Source organism: Marmota monax, unplaced genomic scaffold (genome assembly GCF_021218885.2).
Source record: "Marmota monax isolate L192 unplaced genomic scaffold, Marmota_monax_Labrador192_F-V1.1 WCK01_AAM20220418_F8-fsc00002, whole genome shotgun sequence".
NCBI classification, from domain to species: domain Eukaryota; kingdom Metazoa; phylum Chordata; class Mammalia; order Rodentia; family Sciuridae; genus Marmota; species Marmota monax.
This window is the reverse complement of record NW_026693571.1, coordinates 27,775,426-27,790,302: the sequence shown is the minus strand read 5'-3', so window position 1 is coordinate 27,790,302 and position 14,877 is coordinate 27,775,426. Positions and strand designations below refer to the sequence as shown.

At 35.0% G+C, this 14,877-nt stretch overlaps 1 protein-coding gene across 11 annotated transcripts in view; it reads right to left on the bottom strand.

Moving 5' to 3' along the window:
- Positions 1–14,877, bottom strand: part of Fam13a (family with sequence similarity 13 member A) — a 362,563-nt gene that overhangs the window by 67,315 nt on the left and 280,371 nt on the right. For 7 of the 11 annotated variants that reach the window (XM_046459235.2, XM_046459236.2, XM_046459234.2 and 4 more), the window contains one exon: positions 11,375–11,416. The exons of 3 other annotated variants lie outside the window; for them this stretch is intronic. In XM_046459235.2, the coding sequence (XP_046315191.1) occupies positions 11,375–11,416 (42 nt within the window). Of the gene's footprint in view, positions 1–11,374; positions 11,417–11,741; positions 12,179–14,877 lie in introns of those variants that run through there. One more of the 11 variants, XM_046459237.2, reaches the window with a different exon arrangement.

Here is a 14,877-nt window from a genome sequence, read left to right as displayed (position 1 = left end):
CTGCATATTTAGTTTTATGACTATATTAGTCAAATTTATGGCTTAGGAGATGCCAAAATGACTTTGGTCAGGTATCCAACCACCTCTGTAATTCCTGTGGGATGTATTTTATAACAATTCACCAACAACAAGATTTCTAAGAAAATTTAATGACAGAAATAAGGATAAAGATTTCTTCCATAGCTATAGTTTGCCTCATGAAGAAAACTCCAAGACACAAACAAAAAAAGCAAAAGCATTTAAATTATAAGCTAAAGTGAAGGTTTCCTTCCTCCATGTGTAGCTTGTTTTTTTATCCTCTGTGCGCAGTAAGAATACATTTTTCAGAACCTTTGACTGACTTGCTAAGAAAATTTCTTTCTTACTCATTGTAAACATGGATATGGAAGGGCTCATTTCCTAATGTTGATAAAGTAAGTATCAAAAATTGAAAGTAGTAGGTTCATATGTAAACCCCAGCGTTAAGGCCAATTTCATTACCCAGGCCTACTGTTACTGATGAAGCAACTGAATACTGTTTTGGTACGGTCATTTAAAATAGTCTAGGCTGACTCTGAAATATGTTCTAGAATATAAATATCTTCAGTCTTTATTTCTATTAGCAAAACTCAACCTCCATTTCCTTAAACCAATTTCGCTTAGTAACATTGGTCTCTCTAATCTGCATGTGGTAAAATGCACAGATGCCTGTTGGCGAGTGATTCCTTAAATAGATCTCTTGATTTGAAATGAAGAAACATACACACAAAAGGAAATAAGTTTCAAATCTACAAAAACAAGATATCTTGAAAAGGCATGTATTCTATGTATCCTCTTCTATGGCCTGTAAAATCTGCCTATAAATACTGCTGTTTTAATAGAAATCAATAGGGTCTAATGGAATCATTTCTCACTAATATAACATTTATACTTACTTCAGTTAGAATTGGAAAGACAATTATCTGAGATTTGTTTAAATAAGCAAACATAAGTTACATCAAAATAACATGAAACTCTTAATTTCCCTGATTTAACAAAAAAAAAATCAGTATTCTTAGTATCATCTTAAAATACTGAAAGTTGATAAACAGTGTCAACATTGTAGAGGACTGTAAAATTTATTTGTAACTGTATAATGACTTTCAAAATTTTTTCATGATTTTAGTTCATTTAGATTATTATACATTAAAACAAATAGACTTAATGTTAAATATTTATTTATTCCTTTTGCTTTAACATTTAGCTATGATTATCGTGCAGAAAGTTAATGGAATATTTATAGTGTTTCAACTTGGATAATATTAACCACCTTTTGTGAAATATTTTTGAATTTTATTTAATTTTTTTTTTTTTTTTTTAATTTTTGATACTGGGGTTGAGCCCAGGGGCACTTTGCCACTGAGTTACATTACCAATCCTCTTTCTGTTTTTTTTATTCTTGAAATAGTTTTGCTAAGTTGCCAAGGTTGGCCTTGAATTTGTGATCCTCCTCTCTCAGCCTCTAGAGTACCGGGTACACTTTGGTTTTAAATTATATACTATATATACATAATATACCAGAACATAAATTGAAAACATACTACACAGATATAACTTCAAGAAGAAGATATTCTTATACTTTCACTAACTTTACACTTACAATTCTAATTATTAGTAGTATTCCCCTTTTCCCCTTAAATTTACCAGGAGTGTTTCTAATTTATACTTTCATATTTACTCCCTAAGAATCAGTTCTTCAGGGGCTGAGGGTATAGTTTAATGGTAGGGTGGTTGCCTAGCCTGAGCAAGGCCCTTGGTTCAATCTCAGCACTGCAAAAGAACACACATACATATAGACATAAAGCTGCATAAAAAAATCAGAACTTAGATTCAAAGACCAGTTTTGCAAATTTTGTCTTCTTTTCTCTTTTGTTGTTATTATTTTTTTATGGTTCCAAGAGGTCACTTTTTCTTCTTTTATAACTATTCTGAACGTACGGCTCATTCGACCGTCTTAAGTGCGAAGTTACCTCTTTAATGTTAAATATTTAACAGAGATTAGACCTAAATACGAAACAATTTTTTTTTTCAAATACTGCGGATTGAACTCCAGAGCATTTAACCACTGAATTATACCTCAACCCTTTTATTTTAAATTTTATTTTGATATAGGGTCGCACTAAGGTACTTAGGGCCTTGCTAAGTTGCTGAAGCTGGCTTTGAATATGCGAATCTACTGCTAATCATGACAAAAAATTTGGATGTGCACTTTTTTCTTTTTCTTTATTTTTGAAATATTCTGCACCTGAAGGCCTTATTTCCTCTTTGAGGGCTCTCTGACTTTGTCTCCCATTTCTGTAGGAGAGTTTTCACTGTTTGAATATTTTTTTTTCATTAATTACACTAAGAAAAATCTGACTTTAAAATTTTCTACTCTTTAAGAACTTTGAGAGAGAGTAAAATAATTTTTATAAAGTAGTAGGAATGCTTGAGTATAGGGAAGTATATGAACATATGTGCTCACTTACTTTAAATTTTATTAATTATATCAAATTCTCAGTACATTGTATTTTGTAAACTGTGTATAGACATATATGTGTATATTTATTTACATGTATGTATAAGGCCTACACTTCAAATGCATTTAACCATTCATCCTTTTTAACATGAGTTTAAATTTATATTTAAATTTATGTGATTTGATGTCCTCTTATTTAACTCATTAATTTGTAACTTTTATATCTTCAGTATGGATTTTACCTAATCAAGCAAGTCTAGTTTGTTTTAACAAGTCTGGCTTGATTTCTTTGTTCTGGTATTGATGTTGCCATTTCTGTTTTCTTTTTTTTCACATTTACTAGATATACATGTTTATTTTTGTACTATTAACCTTTCTGAGACATTTTGTTTTAGTTATGATTCTTTTAATCACAACATGGTTCTAATTCTCATTTAAAAATATTTTTAGCTTTTCTCAAAGAATTTAACCCACTTACATTTGTTGTCATAGGGGATATTTTTGTTCTATATTGTTTTTATCTTAGGCTTTCTAATTTGGAGTCTTTCTTTTCCCTTGATTTCTGCCATTGCTCATATCTTCTGAAACCATCTGGAATATTGGACTCCTGTGCACAATTTTACTAGTAGCTGCCTTTCATAGCCATACTTCTCTAATTATTAAAACTAAAAAAAGAGCTGGGGATATAGCTAAGTTGGTAGATATAGGGATATAGCTAAGTTGCTTGCCTCACATGCATGAGGCCCTGGGTTCAATCCCCAGCACACCACACACACAAAAACACACACCCCAAATAAATAATTAACTAATTAATTAATTAATTTTTAAAAAAGGAAAAAAAATACACTCTTGACATGTTTCTAAAATTTTTAAACCTCCCATGTAAGAGACAAAATTTAGAATTTCATTATTTTCTTTGTCACCAATACTTAGTATCAGGTCACTATTTCTTTAATTAGCTATATATATAAAATACCTTTGATTTTTACCTTTATTTCCTACTAATGTGGTTTCTTCCCTAGGATACTAGTTTCCAAACGGGCTGTTCAATCACTGACCTTACTTCTAACATAATTTATTATATAGTTTTTATCTTTATCCTTTTTCTTTTCATTCTGAAAGCATTTTTCAAGTTTCCTTTTCATTATGTACTTGATTTATTTTTTAAAATTTCTGCTCTTTATAGCTTCCCAGGCAGTTTTGAAATATCTGCTAATAAATTTCTTAACTCTTCTTTCCCTCATTTCAGTTTTTTTTTAATGTGTCTTTATATTTCCAGTTCTAAACATATTCTCCCCTTACAGCTTCCCACTAATGCTTCAAAGAGGTTGGTAAGGTCATTGAGCATTTTATTGAGAAGATTAACGATATTACTTGTCAAGTTTTCCTCTGAATCACAATAAACAAACAAACAAACAAATAAATAAAATCTTTGGAATCTGTTTTTATGCGAGTCCTCAGGGCTAATCAAATCATCATTTCCCTGAGTGTGTAATTTCTCTTTGTTAGTCCCAGATAGTTTCTTTCTGTTAAGTGGTACTTAAGGGGGAAAAAATTAATCCAGGCAGAGCCATTGCCAATATCCTGGGAGAGTAGGTGGGTCTTAGTTTATATCATTGTCCACTTGGCTTCGGGCAAATGCTCCCTCTTAGATTAGCCTGGAAGAGCCAGTACATGAGTCTGCCAGAGAACAATCAACAAGGCCTACTTAGGTGGACTCTCCGTTTCCAATGTTAGGACTAAGCTGGAGAATCAGGAAAAAAATAGTTTGTTTTTGTGCAGTGTACATTTGAAAGCACTCATTAATTCCAATGATCTGCCTGCTTTTAGCTCTTTCTCAATGCTTGTGTTAGATGACTAACATCCCAGGGGATCCTCTCTCTTTATGGTTTTGTATGTGGAGCATTCTAGTCTTTTAATGGATAATGAAATAAAGAAGCTGATGGGGGCAGAGAGGTGAAAAAGAACATACAATTCAGCTCTGGGTGATTCAGAAAATAAGTTTCTACTTAGTTGGGGGGAATGTCACTTGCTTTTCTGGTCAGGGCAGTAGACAGTAGGAGGAATCCAAGTCTATTTCCCCCACTTCCTTTCCTTCTCTCTTTGTGTCCATCTATATGGTTTAGATGGTGGAATATGCAGTCTGCAAGGTAAAAATACATTTCTTAGTCCATCTCCATTGATAGTGCGACTTTTTTTTTTTTAAAGAGAGAGAGAGAGAGAGAGAGAGAGAGAGAGAGAAGAGAGAAGAGAAGAGAAGAGAGAGAGTTTTCGGTGGACACAACATCTTTATTTTTTATTTTATGTGGTGCTGAGGATCGAACCCAGCGCCCTGCGCATGCAGGCGAGCGCATTACCCCTTGAGCCACATCCCCAGCCCAATAGTGTGACCTTTGACATGGCTTTTTAAATTATTGCTATAGAGCTCTCTCCAGTTTTTGTCTTTTATACCATTCTTGAAATTTAAAGGGGAAACTGCAAGAAGGTACATCAGGCAAAGGTAGTCTGCCCCCGTATAAGCTAGAAGCTTACACTTTCTTAAAATCTTAAGTTCCCATAAAGATAAGTCCATACAGAAGTAGGGAAAATGGGGAATGAGTAACAAGAGATCTAGGCAGAATGGGTATAAAAGTTTCATTTTCTAAAAATTTTCCTTTGCTTTATCATTGCTGATGGAAGGCATATGAAAAGAAGCATTATAGATTTATATACACTATCTTTTTCAGTATAGTCAAAATATATGCCTAATATTTTCCCTTACATTGATAGAATTAAACCCAGAATCTACATTTATGTCTTACTATGCAAAAAATATGACTAGTGATTCTCAGATATCAAGAAGTCATTAGAGAGTTCCTTAAAAATTTTATGATGCAGTAGTAAAGTTTATAACATTCTGTAGCTATACTGGTGTTCTGGCTCAGTGGTTTTCAGCTAGAGGTGTGCATCAAAATCTCTTCTGATGATTTTAGAAAATATAGACATTCACCCCATCTGAGACTTAGAATCTTTCCCAGAGAGACTCAATCATTAAAGACCTCCACGTGCTTTAAAATTCTTAGGGTGGCTATTATCAAAAAACAAGAAATAACATGTGTTGGTGAGGATGGTAACAAATTGAAATTAGTGCATAACTGGTAGAAATGTAAAATGGTGCAGCTGCTAGGTGCAGCAGGAGGGCAGTTCCTCAAAAGATTAAATATAGAATTACCACATGATCTGGCAACTCTACTTCTGGGTAACAGAATTAAAAGCAGGGACTTACTTGAACAGACATGTGGGTGCCCAAGTTCATAGCGGCATTATTCACAACAGTCAAAAGATGAAAGCCACTCAAGTGTCCATTAATGGGTAGATGCAATGTTTATAATAGTGAAATTATTATTCAGCCTTAAGAAAGAAGAAACTTCTGACACATGGTACACCATGGATGCACCTTGAGGATATTATGCTAAGTGAAATAAGCCAATCACAGAAAGACAAATACTGTATGAGTCCACCCATATGAGGTACCAGGGTAGTGAAAATGACAGAGACAAAAGGTAGAATGGTGGTTACCAAGGGCTGGGGTGGGAAGAAAGAAATGTGGCATAGTTAATGGGCATAGTTTTAGTTTTGCAAATTAGAAAGGGCTCTGAAGATGGGTGGTGGTGATGGCTATACAACAATAGAAAGTACTCAATACCACTGCACACTTACAGTGTACTTAAAATGATAAATTTTAAGTATCATGTATTTTATGACAATGTAAAAAACAATAAAAATGGTGAAACTAGTGAATTTTATGTGAGATGTGTGTGTGTGTGTGTGTGTGTGTGTGTATGTGTTTGTACCAGGGATTGAGATCAGGGGTGTTTAACCACTGAGCCACATCCCCAGCCTTTTTTTGTATTTTATTTAGAGACAGAGTCTCACTGAGTTGCTTAGGGCCTCTCTAAGTTGCTGAGTCTGTCTTTGAACTCCTGATCCTCCTGTCTCAGCCTCCTGAACCACTAGGATTACAGGTGTGCACCACAGTGCCTGGCTGTTATTTGTATTTTATCACAATAAAGCTCAAATAACAGAGCTCCACAGGCAGAGGAAGTATGCCTGCCCCTTCAGCTTAGAGTCAGTACTCTAGTCCAAAGGGACATGCAAACCAAAATTTTAACAAATACTTACTTATGTCTAAGGATGCCCAATACCTAGCTGATCTTTATCATCTTGGTAAAAAAAAAAATCAAGTAGATACTAAATAACTGGTCTGCTTGCTTGTTCTGCTGATTAGTCAGTGGCCTTAAAAAGGTTCCCAACAAATATGATGCCTGGCATGCTACACTGGCTACGCTGACATTCTTCCACTTGACAATGACAGATTTTACCTTGAAAAAGATGTTTTAGGAAGCACAAATCCTTTTAAGAGGAAAAACTATTAAAAATTAAAATTAATGAAATGGAAAAAAACAAATTCTAGCACAAGTTGTTTAGAAAGATATTTCTGCCGAAAAGTCACCTAAAAATGCTTTAATAGAAGTTTTTTCCCCTCCATATCAGAAAAATAGGGATGATGTGATATAATTTCTAGACCATTTAATATCAGAAAGAAATTTAATATGAATTTATCCAAAGCTAAATTTTTCCTGAAACATAAGGAATGATTAAGAGTCTTTCATAAGATTGATGAGGCCAAGGTTCTAGCAATTAAAAATGAACAGCATCCTAAAGATGAATTTGTATGCCTAGCAGTTAACTTGGAAATAAATCTCTTAAGTTGTTTCAGGAAAGTTAGAAAGCAGATAAAATTGCTTTCATGAAACTGACCCTAAGTAATTCCAAGTCTGCTAAAGTAGTAATTTATTTCAGTTTGTATCATGTTAAAACTTGGACTGAGGTTTTAAAAAGCCTGTCAACTCCAGGATTCTGATGGAGCTTTAGATGAGAACGGGAAATAAGAAAGATAATGCCTTGCTGGAAGACAGATGTACAGTTACCACATCAGGAGCAGGTATTTTAAAAGCCACATGAGTTGGTGAAAGTCCAGTAAATAAAGACTGGTTACAGGCATATGGCCCTAAGGGACATACATAGAATTTTGATAAAGTACAGGAAACACAGGTTCTATAAATCTATATTTATGTCTATCTATATCTATTTATCGATTCATCCAAACAATCCAGGAATTTGTAGAAGGATTTCAAGGGTAGAATTCTCATGGGATGAGATGAGGATAAGTTTGATCTTGGCCACAGGTACCTGAAGGCAGTGTAGGTGAGGTGGGAAAAAGTAAAGATGAGGAGAAACAGAAGTTGGAAATCAAGAACTCTAGTTCCAGTGGAAACCAACCCCAGAAATCAAGAAGAAACATGAAACCTCAGACAATGAAAGCAGAACTAGCAGCAGATCTGAAAGGATGCCAGGCAAAAGAATTGCAGACACCACCCGACTGACTGAACATGGCATGGAAAAACACCAAAAGCAAGTTGCTTTGATGCTAATTAGAGCAACTGAGATAGGGGCTTCTGTTTTTGGATTCCATCCTACACTGTGAAAGAGACCACGATATGGGCATCCTTGCCAAAAATGTTCTTCACTTTAAGTTTGCAGGTACATGTTTGTTTTGCTGCAATCTCATGATGGGGTGGCACAACCTGTCCTTGTCCAAACATTTCAACAGGGTTGGTTAATCCCTACTGAGCAATCTGGGGAACAATGACACCTACTGTTTGAGCTGCTGTAACTGCAATAAACTTGACACAGGATGGTGGCAGGTGTTGATTTGTAGCTACTATTTCCTTCCTTTTCAAAGAAAGACAAATGGTTCTCTGTTGATTTAGGCTAAGCTAAAGAAGTAGTAGTTAGAAAAGACCGAGTTGTTATCACAGCAGATGTTTGATTTAGAATAAAAATGAGTGCCTGACTCTAACAGCCCTACTTCATTACAGAAAGGATGGAAAGCAACTGAAACGTACAATAGACTAACATGTAGTCCAGCAGTCACTTTTAAAAGAAAATTTCAAGCTGCAGAAACTGAAATTCTATAAGGTGACAAATGGAGCAAGGTAACAATTGCATGTGCCCTGCATCTCTGCCCCTACCAAGACACCAACACTGCTTATCTCCACTCCAAAAGCTGGGTTCCTGTGATCAACTTTTATTATCTACTCTCCTTCCTTTGAGACTAGGGGGCTGCTCTGTTCTTATCTTCTGTTTTCCCTGAGGACTGCCCACTCCAAGACTTATAGTAACAAAAGTTTATTGTTGCACCTCATGCTGATCTTTCAGAATTAACCACCAAACTGAACACCTCACTACTGACAGCTGACCACCCCATCCCCTCTGCCTGGCTATTCATGGGTGAATGTATCTTCTGTGAGTACCCATCTCATCAGATGTGTCTCATCTCTTGATTTCTCTTTTTGAGAAAACCCTGGCCAATCAACACTATCAAAATACCATATATAATTCTCAATATTCCTAGTTAGGGCAGAGAGCAGTCTGTAACTATCAATTCAAAATACCATAATAATTATCAATATTCCTAGTCAGGGCAGAGAGCAGTTTGTAACTATCAATTGCTTTTTTCTTTCTAAAGACATGCAATATTATTCTGAATTTAAAAGGGCCAGTGTAATTTCTCATCTTGTTAACAAATCACTTAGGAATTCCTGAGTCTTGCAATAGCTCCCCTTTTGAGCATTGCATTAAAGGACTCTTAAGTAATAAAGTGGGAGGGAAAGACAGAAAAGACAAGGAAGCTACAGAAATGTATAAATATATTTAGAACATAAAGTGTGCACTAATTTATAATTATCAGTAGACATGTCATGTTTCTAGTGTGCCCCCCTCCCCCACCAAATCTGGAGCTTAATCACAATTAACAATCATGTTTTCTTTCTTCTAGTTAAATGTTACATGCTAGAATAACTCAAGTCTGTCTAAAACCAGCCATGCAAATAATTGAAAAAAAAAAGGCTCATGTTTTATTATATTCTCCCTCCTTCATGTCAAGCGGGTGATAAAAAAGTTGAATTAACTTGTATCAAACTAATTCATACATTATTTCTAAGACCATCATATAATGTTATTCAGAAAAAGAAACTATTTTTAAATTTTAAATTTCAGACTAAAAACTTACTGCTTCTGCATTTATGAAATAGCTCCACTTAGTTTAAATTTCCATCGTATGACAAAAATGCCTGCTGGTAAATTTTGCTTTTTGTACTATAAATGTGGACTAGTGTGCATGTTTTAGTCTTTTTTCCCCTAATTTCAGTTTCCCTTAAATTTTAGTTTTTTTTATGATTTCTATGAAGATAAAATAGCTTCTACTGAAAGTTCAGTAAATACATTATTTTACTTTACTTTCATAGTGAAAATACACAATTTTTTAAAAAATTGTATTATTAGTTAACTACATATACTTTCATGCTATATAACACCATTATGTTTCTTTGAAGACTTTAGACTAATAAAATCCATTTCCTCCAATACTTTAAAGATAATTCAATTCTAGGAAAAACACAGATTGACATTACCCAGAGTAATAAAATTAAGATATTCAGAGAAATAGTTCTCATTAGCTAGCATGATCTGGTGCTATAGTGTCCCATATTGTGTAAAACTTACTTTTTATTTATTACTTTTCACTAATAGGTAATAATCATTTGTTTGATATTACTGTGAATATTTACATAATGAATGCCAGAGACACTATGCATTCAGCAACAACATGCTCATTTGTTCACAGTAATTGCATAGTTGAGCTAGCCTATGAACCAGAATATGCTGATCTGGTTGGCAGGAAACAGGATGAAAAAAAATGGACCACCATGTTGTCTCAAACTGAAACCTCAAATGTTCCCTCTCTTGCCACAAAGTGATTATGCAACATGCTACGAGTCTCTAAAGGGCAGAACATTACCCAAAAGCAGTTACTTGGCTAAGCCTGACGTCCTATGACACATTTCTGAGCTATTGGTGGTAGAATTATACTCTAACTCTAACTCTGTGTCTATTGCAACAAATTAGATTCAAAATAAGTAAATAAAAAAAATTATGCATCACATAGCCTGACATTTTCTTTTAAAAGTAGGCTTCAAAATTGAGGAAAGACTAAGAAATTTCAACATCTTTAATTTACATTTTCAGACATATTTTCCGAGTCTTGAAGTGGGTAGGTAGATAATTAGGAATGAAATGCAACCAGGGGAACTTGGTTCTAGGTGATAGCTCACTCAGACAGTTCACTGAAAATCTTGCATGAGTACAACAGGCATTCAGCCAGTGGGGAAAAAAAGTGATCTAGTCTAGCATCTACTTTGAATTGTGATAACTTGACTGGTTTTAAGAGTTGTCATCTTGGTCTTACAAACTTTAGAATATAATTCTCTAACTTCAAACTTGATAAATGTTTAGCTTCCTACTCTGCAGTAAATAAGCTCTTACTACCCAGGATGTCTTGTGTACGTTGCTCCTTGGATGTGCCTTGCCCCCTCCCACCTCTTATAGGTGGAGAACAGATTTTTTTTCCCCCCACTCAGTACTGGGGATTGAACCTGGGCCCTTAAGCTTGCTAGGCAAGTGGTCTACTAGCATGACACATTCCCAGTCAGATGTTTAATTTATGTTACAGCCTAATCATCAAGCAGTTTTTAAAATGAGAATGTTCACCTTGACATTTGTGAATTTAGAACAAAATATCTAATTTTAGTCTTTTCAACTATACTAAACATTTAAAAAAAGATTTCTTAAACCAAAGAAGGATAGATATATCAAGAATAAAATACAGCTTCAGCAAGCTTAGTCTGACTCCAGGGTAGAATATCCTACAGTAAAATATTAAAGTGGACAAATCAACCCCCCAAAGCCATAACCCTCCTCCGTTCCCTGTAGTAAATCAGCAAAAAAGCAAATAAATACCTCAAATAGAAAGGTGACAAGGGTCTTTCATCTTCCTGCGAACTAAAAGGAAAATAAATTTTGAGTTAATATAATTTCTGTCAATAGAACATGTCAATTTTTCTAAAACTCTGTTCTACCTGTCACAAATTTTGTTTTGGTACATTAGCAGTAATCTCTGGAGGAAGTTAGTAAAAATACACTGTCCCTCAGACCTAACCAAGGTTGATTACTTCCATCAAGAGAGGCTTCTTTCCAGATGTGCCTAAGGCAAAAGTAAATCATAGCACAATTTCCAGAAGAAGCTTCCCACTTCCTTATTTCACAAGTCCGATTCAAGTACTCAGACATTATACCAAACTCTTCAAATGATCACACACACCATTACCTGAACAAAGTTAACTGTAGCTTTGTTAACTGTAACATGACGATGAAAAGTGAGAAGTAGCCTAGAAAATATTCCTGTTACATGTGAGCCGCTTCAGGAAGGTCCCCAGCAAGGAAGAGCAAGCACACCAGTGAGTCAACACGCATGCTCTTGTGTTCTTCCTACAGTTGCTCTACTAAGTACTAACTAGTGGGGAAAATATGAAAGGACATAAAGGAAATTGCAGGCATAGTTTAAGTTCCTCAAACAGCATAGAAGCAATGGGAAGCTTAATATAAAGGCATCTAGTCTTCAAAAATGTAAAATATATGCTGTAATTATTTTTTCTTTCTTTTATATGACTTTTTCTTTAAAAAAATATCTGAAAGCATAAAGTGCTTTGTTTTCTTAAGGATCATGGATCAAAAGGAAAATGTTTGCTTCAACTGCAACAATCTTACTACAGAGTTATAATCTCTCTCTCTCTCTCTCTTTCTCTCTCTCTCTCTCTCTCTCTCTCACACACACACACACACACACACACACACACACACAAATTTGTTCTAGGAGTTAAAAAGATTTAACATTCCAACTGGAATATGGCACATAAAATATAACACACTAATTTTGATCCTCTCCTGATCTGGGTGTGCAATTTCCATCTAGTTTATCTACTCTAATACCTAAGTTGTCAAAGACATTAACGTTTATGATTAACTGTGCTAATTCTTTCCATGTGAAGAATAAGTGATAAGTGATGGATCAGCTTTACTCTAACATGGATGGGTTCAGGGCAAAGCTTGTTGAGCTAAGTTGCAGAGATTATGAGTTAGAGGTGACAACATCTGGGAAATGGCCAGGTGTTCTGGGACAAAAGCACTTGAAGCGGCATAGGAAGTGACTACTTTAAGCTAACCGGACACAGTAGCTTACATATGTGGTTTCAAACTATTCCTAGAAAACACTTAACAAGAGACTTACAAAAATTAGGATTGGGTTAGTTTCCTAATGAAGGAATCTATGTCTTAAAGTACTAATTCTGAACAACACTAGGCCAAAAAAGCTACCACTAAAAAGTATAATGGTTTTATATTGTTAGAGGAAAACTGCCTCTGTGTATTGTAAAATGAGGGCTGGACCACTTTCTTTGCCCAGAACAGATCGCTAATGCTAATATGTAACAAATTAAAGTGAAAATTAGTATGCTTACCTTAATATAGTTTGTTGAACATTCAATTAGGAATATGTTTGGTTTTTTTTAAGAGGCACTTCTGGGAGATGATGTAGATCCTGCAGGACTCTGAACACAGATGTTCCTGTGCTTCAGCTAATGTTTTCTGAGGGTACGTGCTAAATTTCTTTGTAGTAGAGTCAATTCTTTCTTCCTTTCCACCCTGCCTCCCTCACATATTTATTCATTAGGATTGAGGGCCAGTACTACCCAGGGGTTCCAAATTAGTCATCTCACTATGATCCTGGAAAAACACTCTCCCTGTACTTGGCCCTTGCTTTCCTTTTTTATTCAGATAAAAAAACAGCCTCAGAAAAGGTGCATAACTTATTCAGATGACACAGATTGTGATGCAACACTATCTGTGACTAGTGACTTACATGCTTTGGTAACACATGTAAGTCCATTTTGGTTGTTTATTGTCTTCACCTCAATTTTAACCTACAAAATATGGTGCAATGACTAGGTTATGGGATGCCCATAATCCAGCAGCTGTCAAGGACATCCTGTAGAGTACATAAGCTTCTTGTCAAGCTTTTTATTCTACCAGCTCTACATCCTTAGTCCTAATGCATTATGACTGATAGCATTTATAAGGCAATCATTAAAACATAGTGGTGGTGTGTCAGGAATGTCTCTTGATAGAAAAACAAGGTTTTGATCATAAGCAAACTTTTTTTTAGGCTCCATTTGCATAAGGTGTATTTGTCAACGAAAAACAAAATAAGAAATTCTGAATGAGGATATGTCCCTGAAGTTTGACAAAATTTAATTGTTCTAAAAGAGAAAATGTAAGCAATGAAATTGAGACAAAATGAAACAGATTCTGTATATTAGTCAATAGAAAGCACTCAATGGGGTGCAAATCCATGCACAGAACACCTCCACACCCCTAAAACAAAAACCCACTATAATTTGAAAAGAAAATGAGGGGCTAATAAAAATTTTCATAGGTAATAAGCATATTTTTCCTTTTCCTTTCATAAAAATACCCTTGCCTGGGATTTAGGAATATACTCTTGACAAAAGTGTAAATCTGAAACAACTAAAACATTGATTTTAAGTTTATTAATTTTTAAAATCAATATGCTACCTTGATTTTTTTTTTTTTTGTACTGGAGATTGAATCCATGGGTACTTAATCACTGAGCCACATCCTCAGAATCACACACACACACACACACACACACACAAATTATTAGAGACAGGGTCTCAGTTGCTTAGTACCTCACTAAGTTGCTGAGGCTGACTTTGAACTCATGATCCTCTTGCTGGGATTACAGGCATGTGCCCAGCACTACCTTGATTTTTTGGGGGGGATATCAGGGGTACTTGACCACGGAGTCACATCTCCAGCCCGATTATTATTATTGTCATTTTGTATTTTACTTAGAGACAGGGTCTCACTAAATTGCTTAGCGCCTCACCATTGCTAAGGCGCTATCTCAGCCTCCTGAGCCAGTGGAAGTACCTTGATTTAAAAAAAAAAAAGTAAAATATTTATTTTTCAGTTGTAGTTGGACACAATACCTTTATTTTATTTATTTTTATGTGGTGCCCAGGACTGAACCCAGGGCCTCCCACATGCTAGGTGAGGGCTCTACCGCTGAGCCCCAGTCACCTTGATTTTTGAAGGCAGTTTTAAGGGGAAAAAAAAATGGCCAAGGACAATACTGCTCAATAGAATTGAGAAAAGAAACTTTTCCATAGAATTTACAATTCAGAATACAAAACATTTGAAAATATCACCAATTCTACATAGCTGTGCAAAAAGATACTGTGCTTTTATTATAAGCCCCCCAAATTTATTTACATAGGTTATTTATGCCTGTTCCTAGCTTTGTGTCAATCTCAGTCATGTCCAGTGATATTAAAGAATCTTACCTAAATTCCAATTTGAGCATACTTTGTAAGAACTTTTTGTCT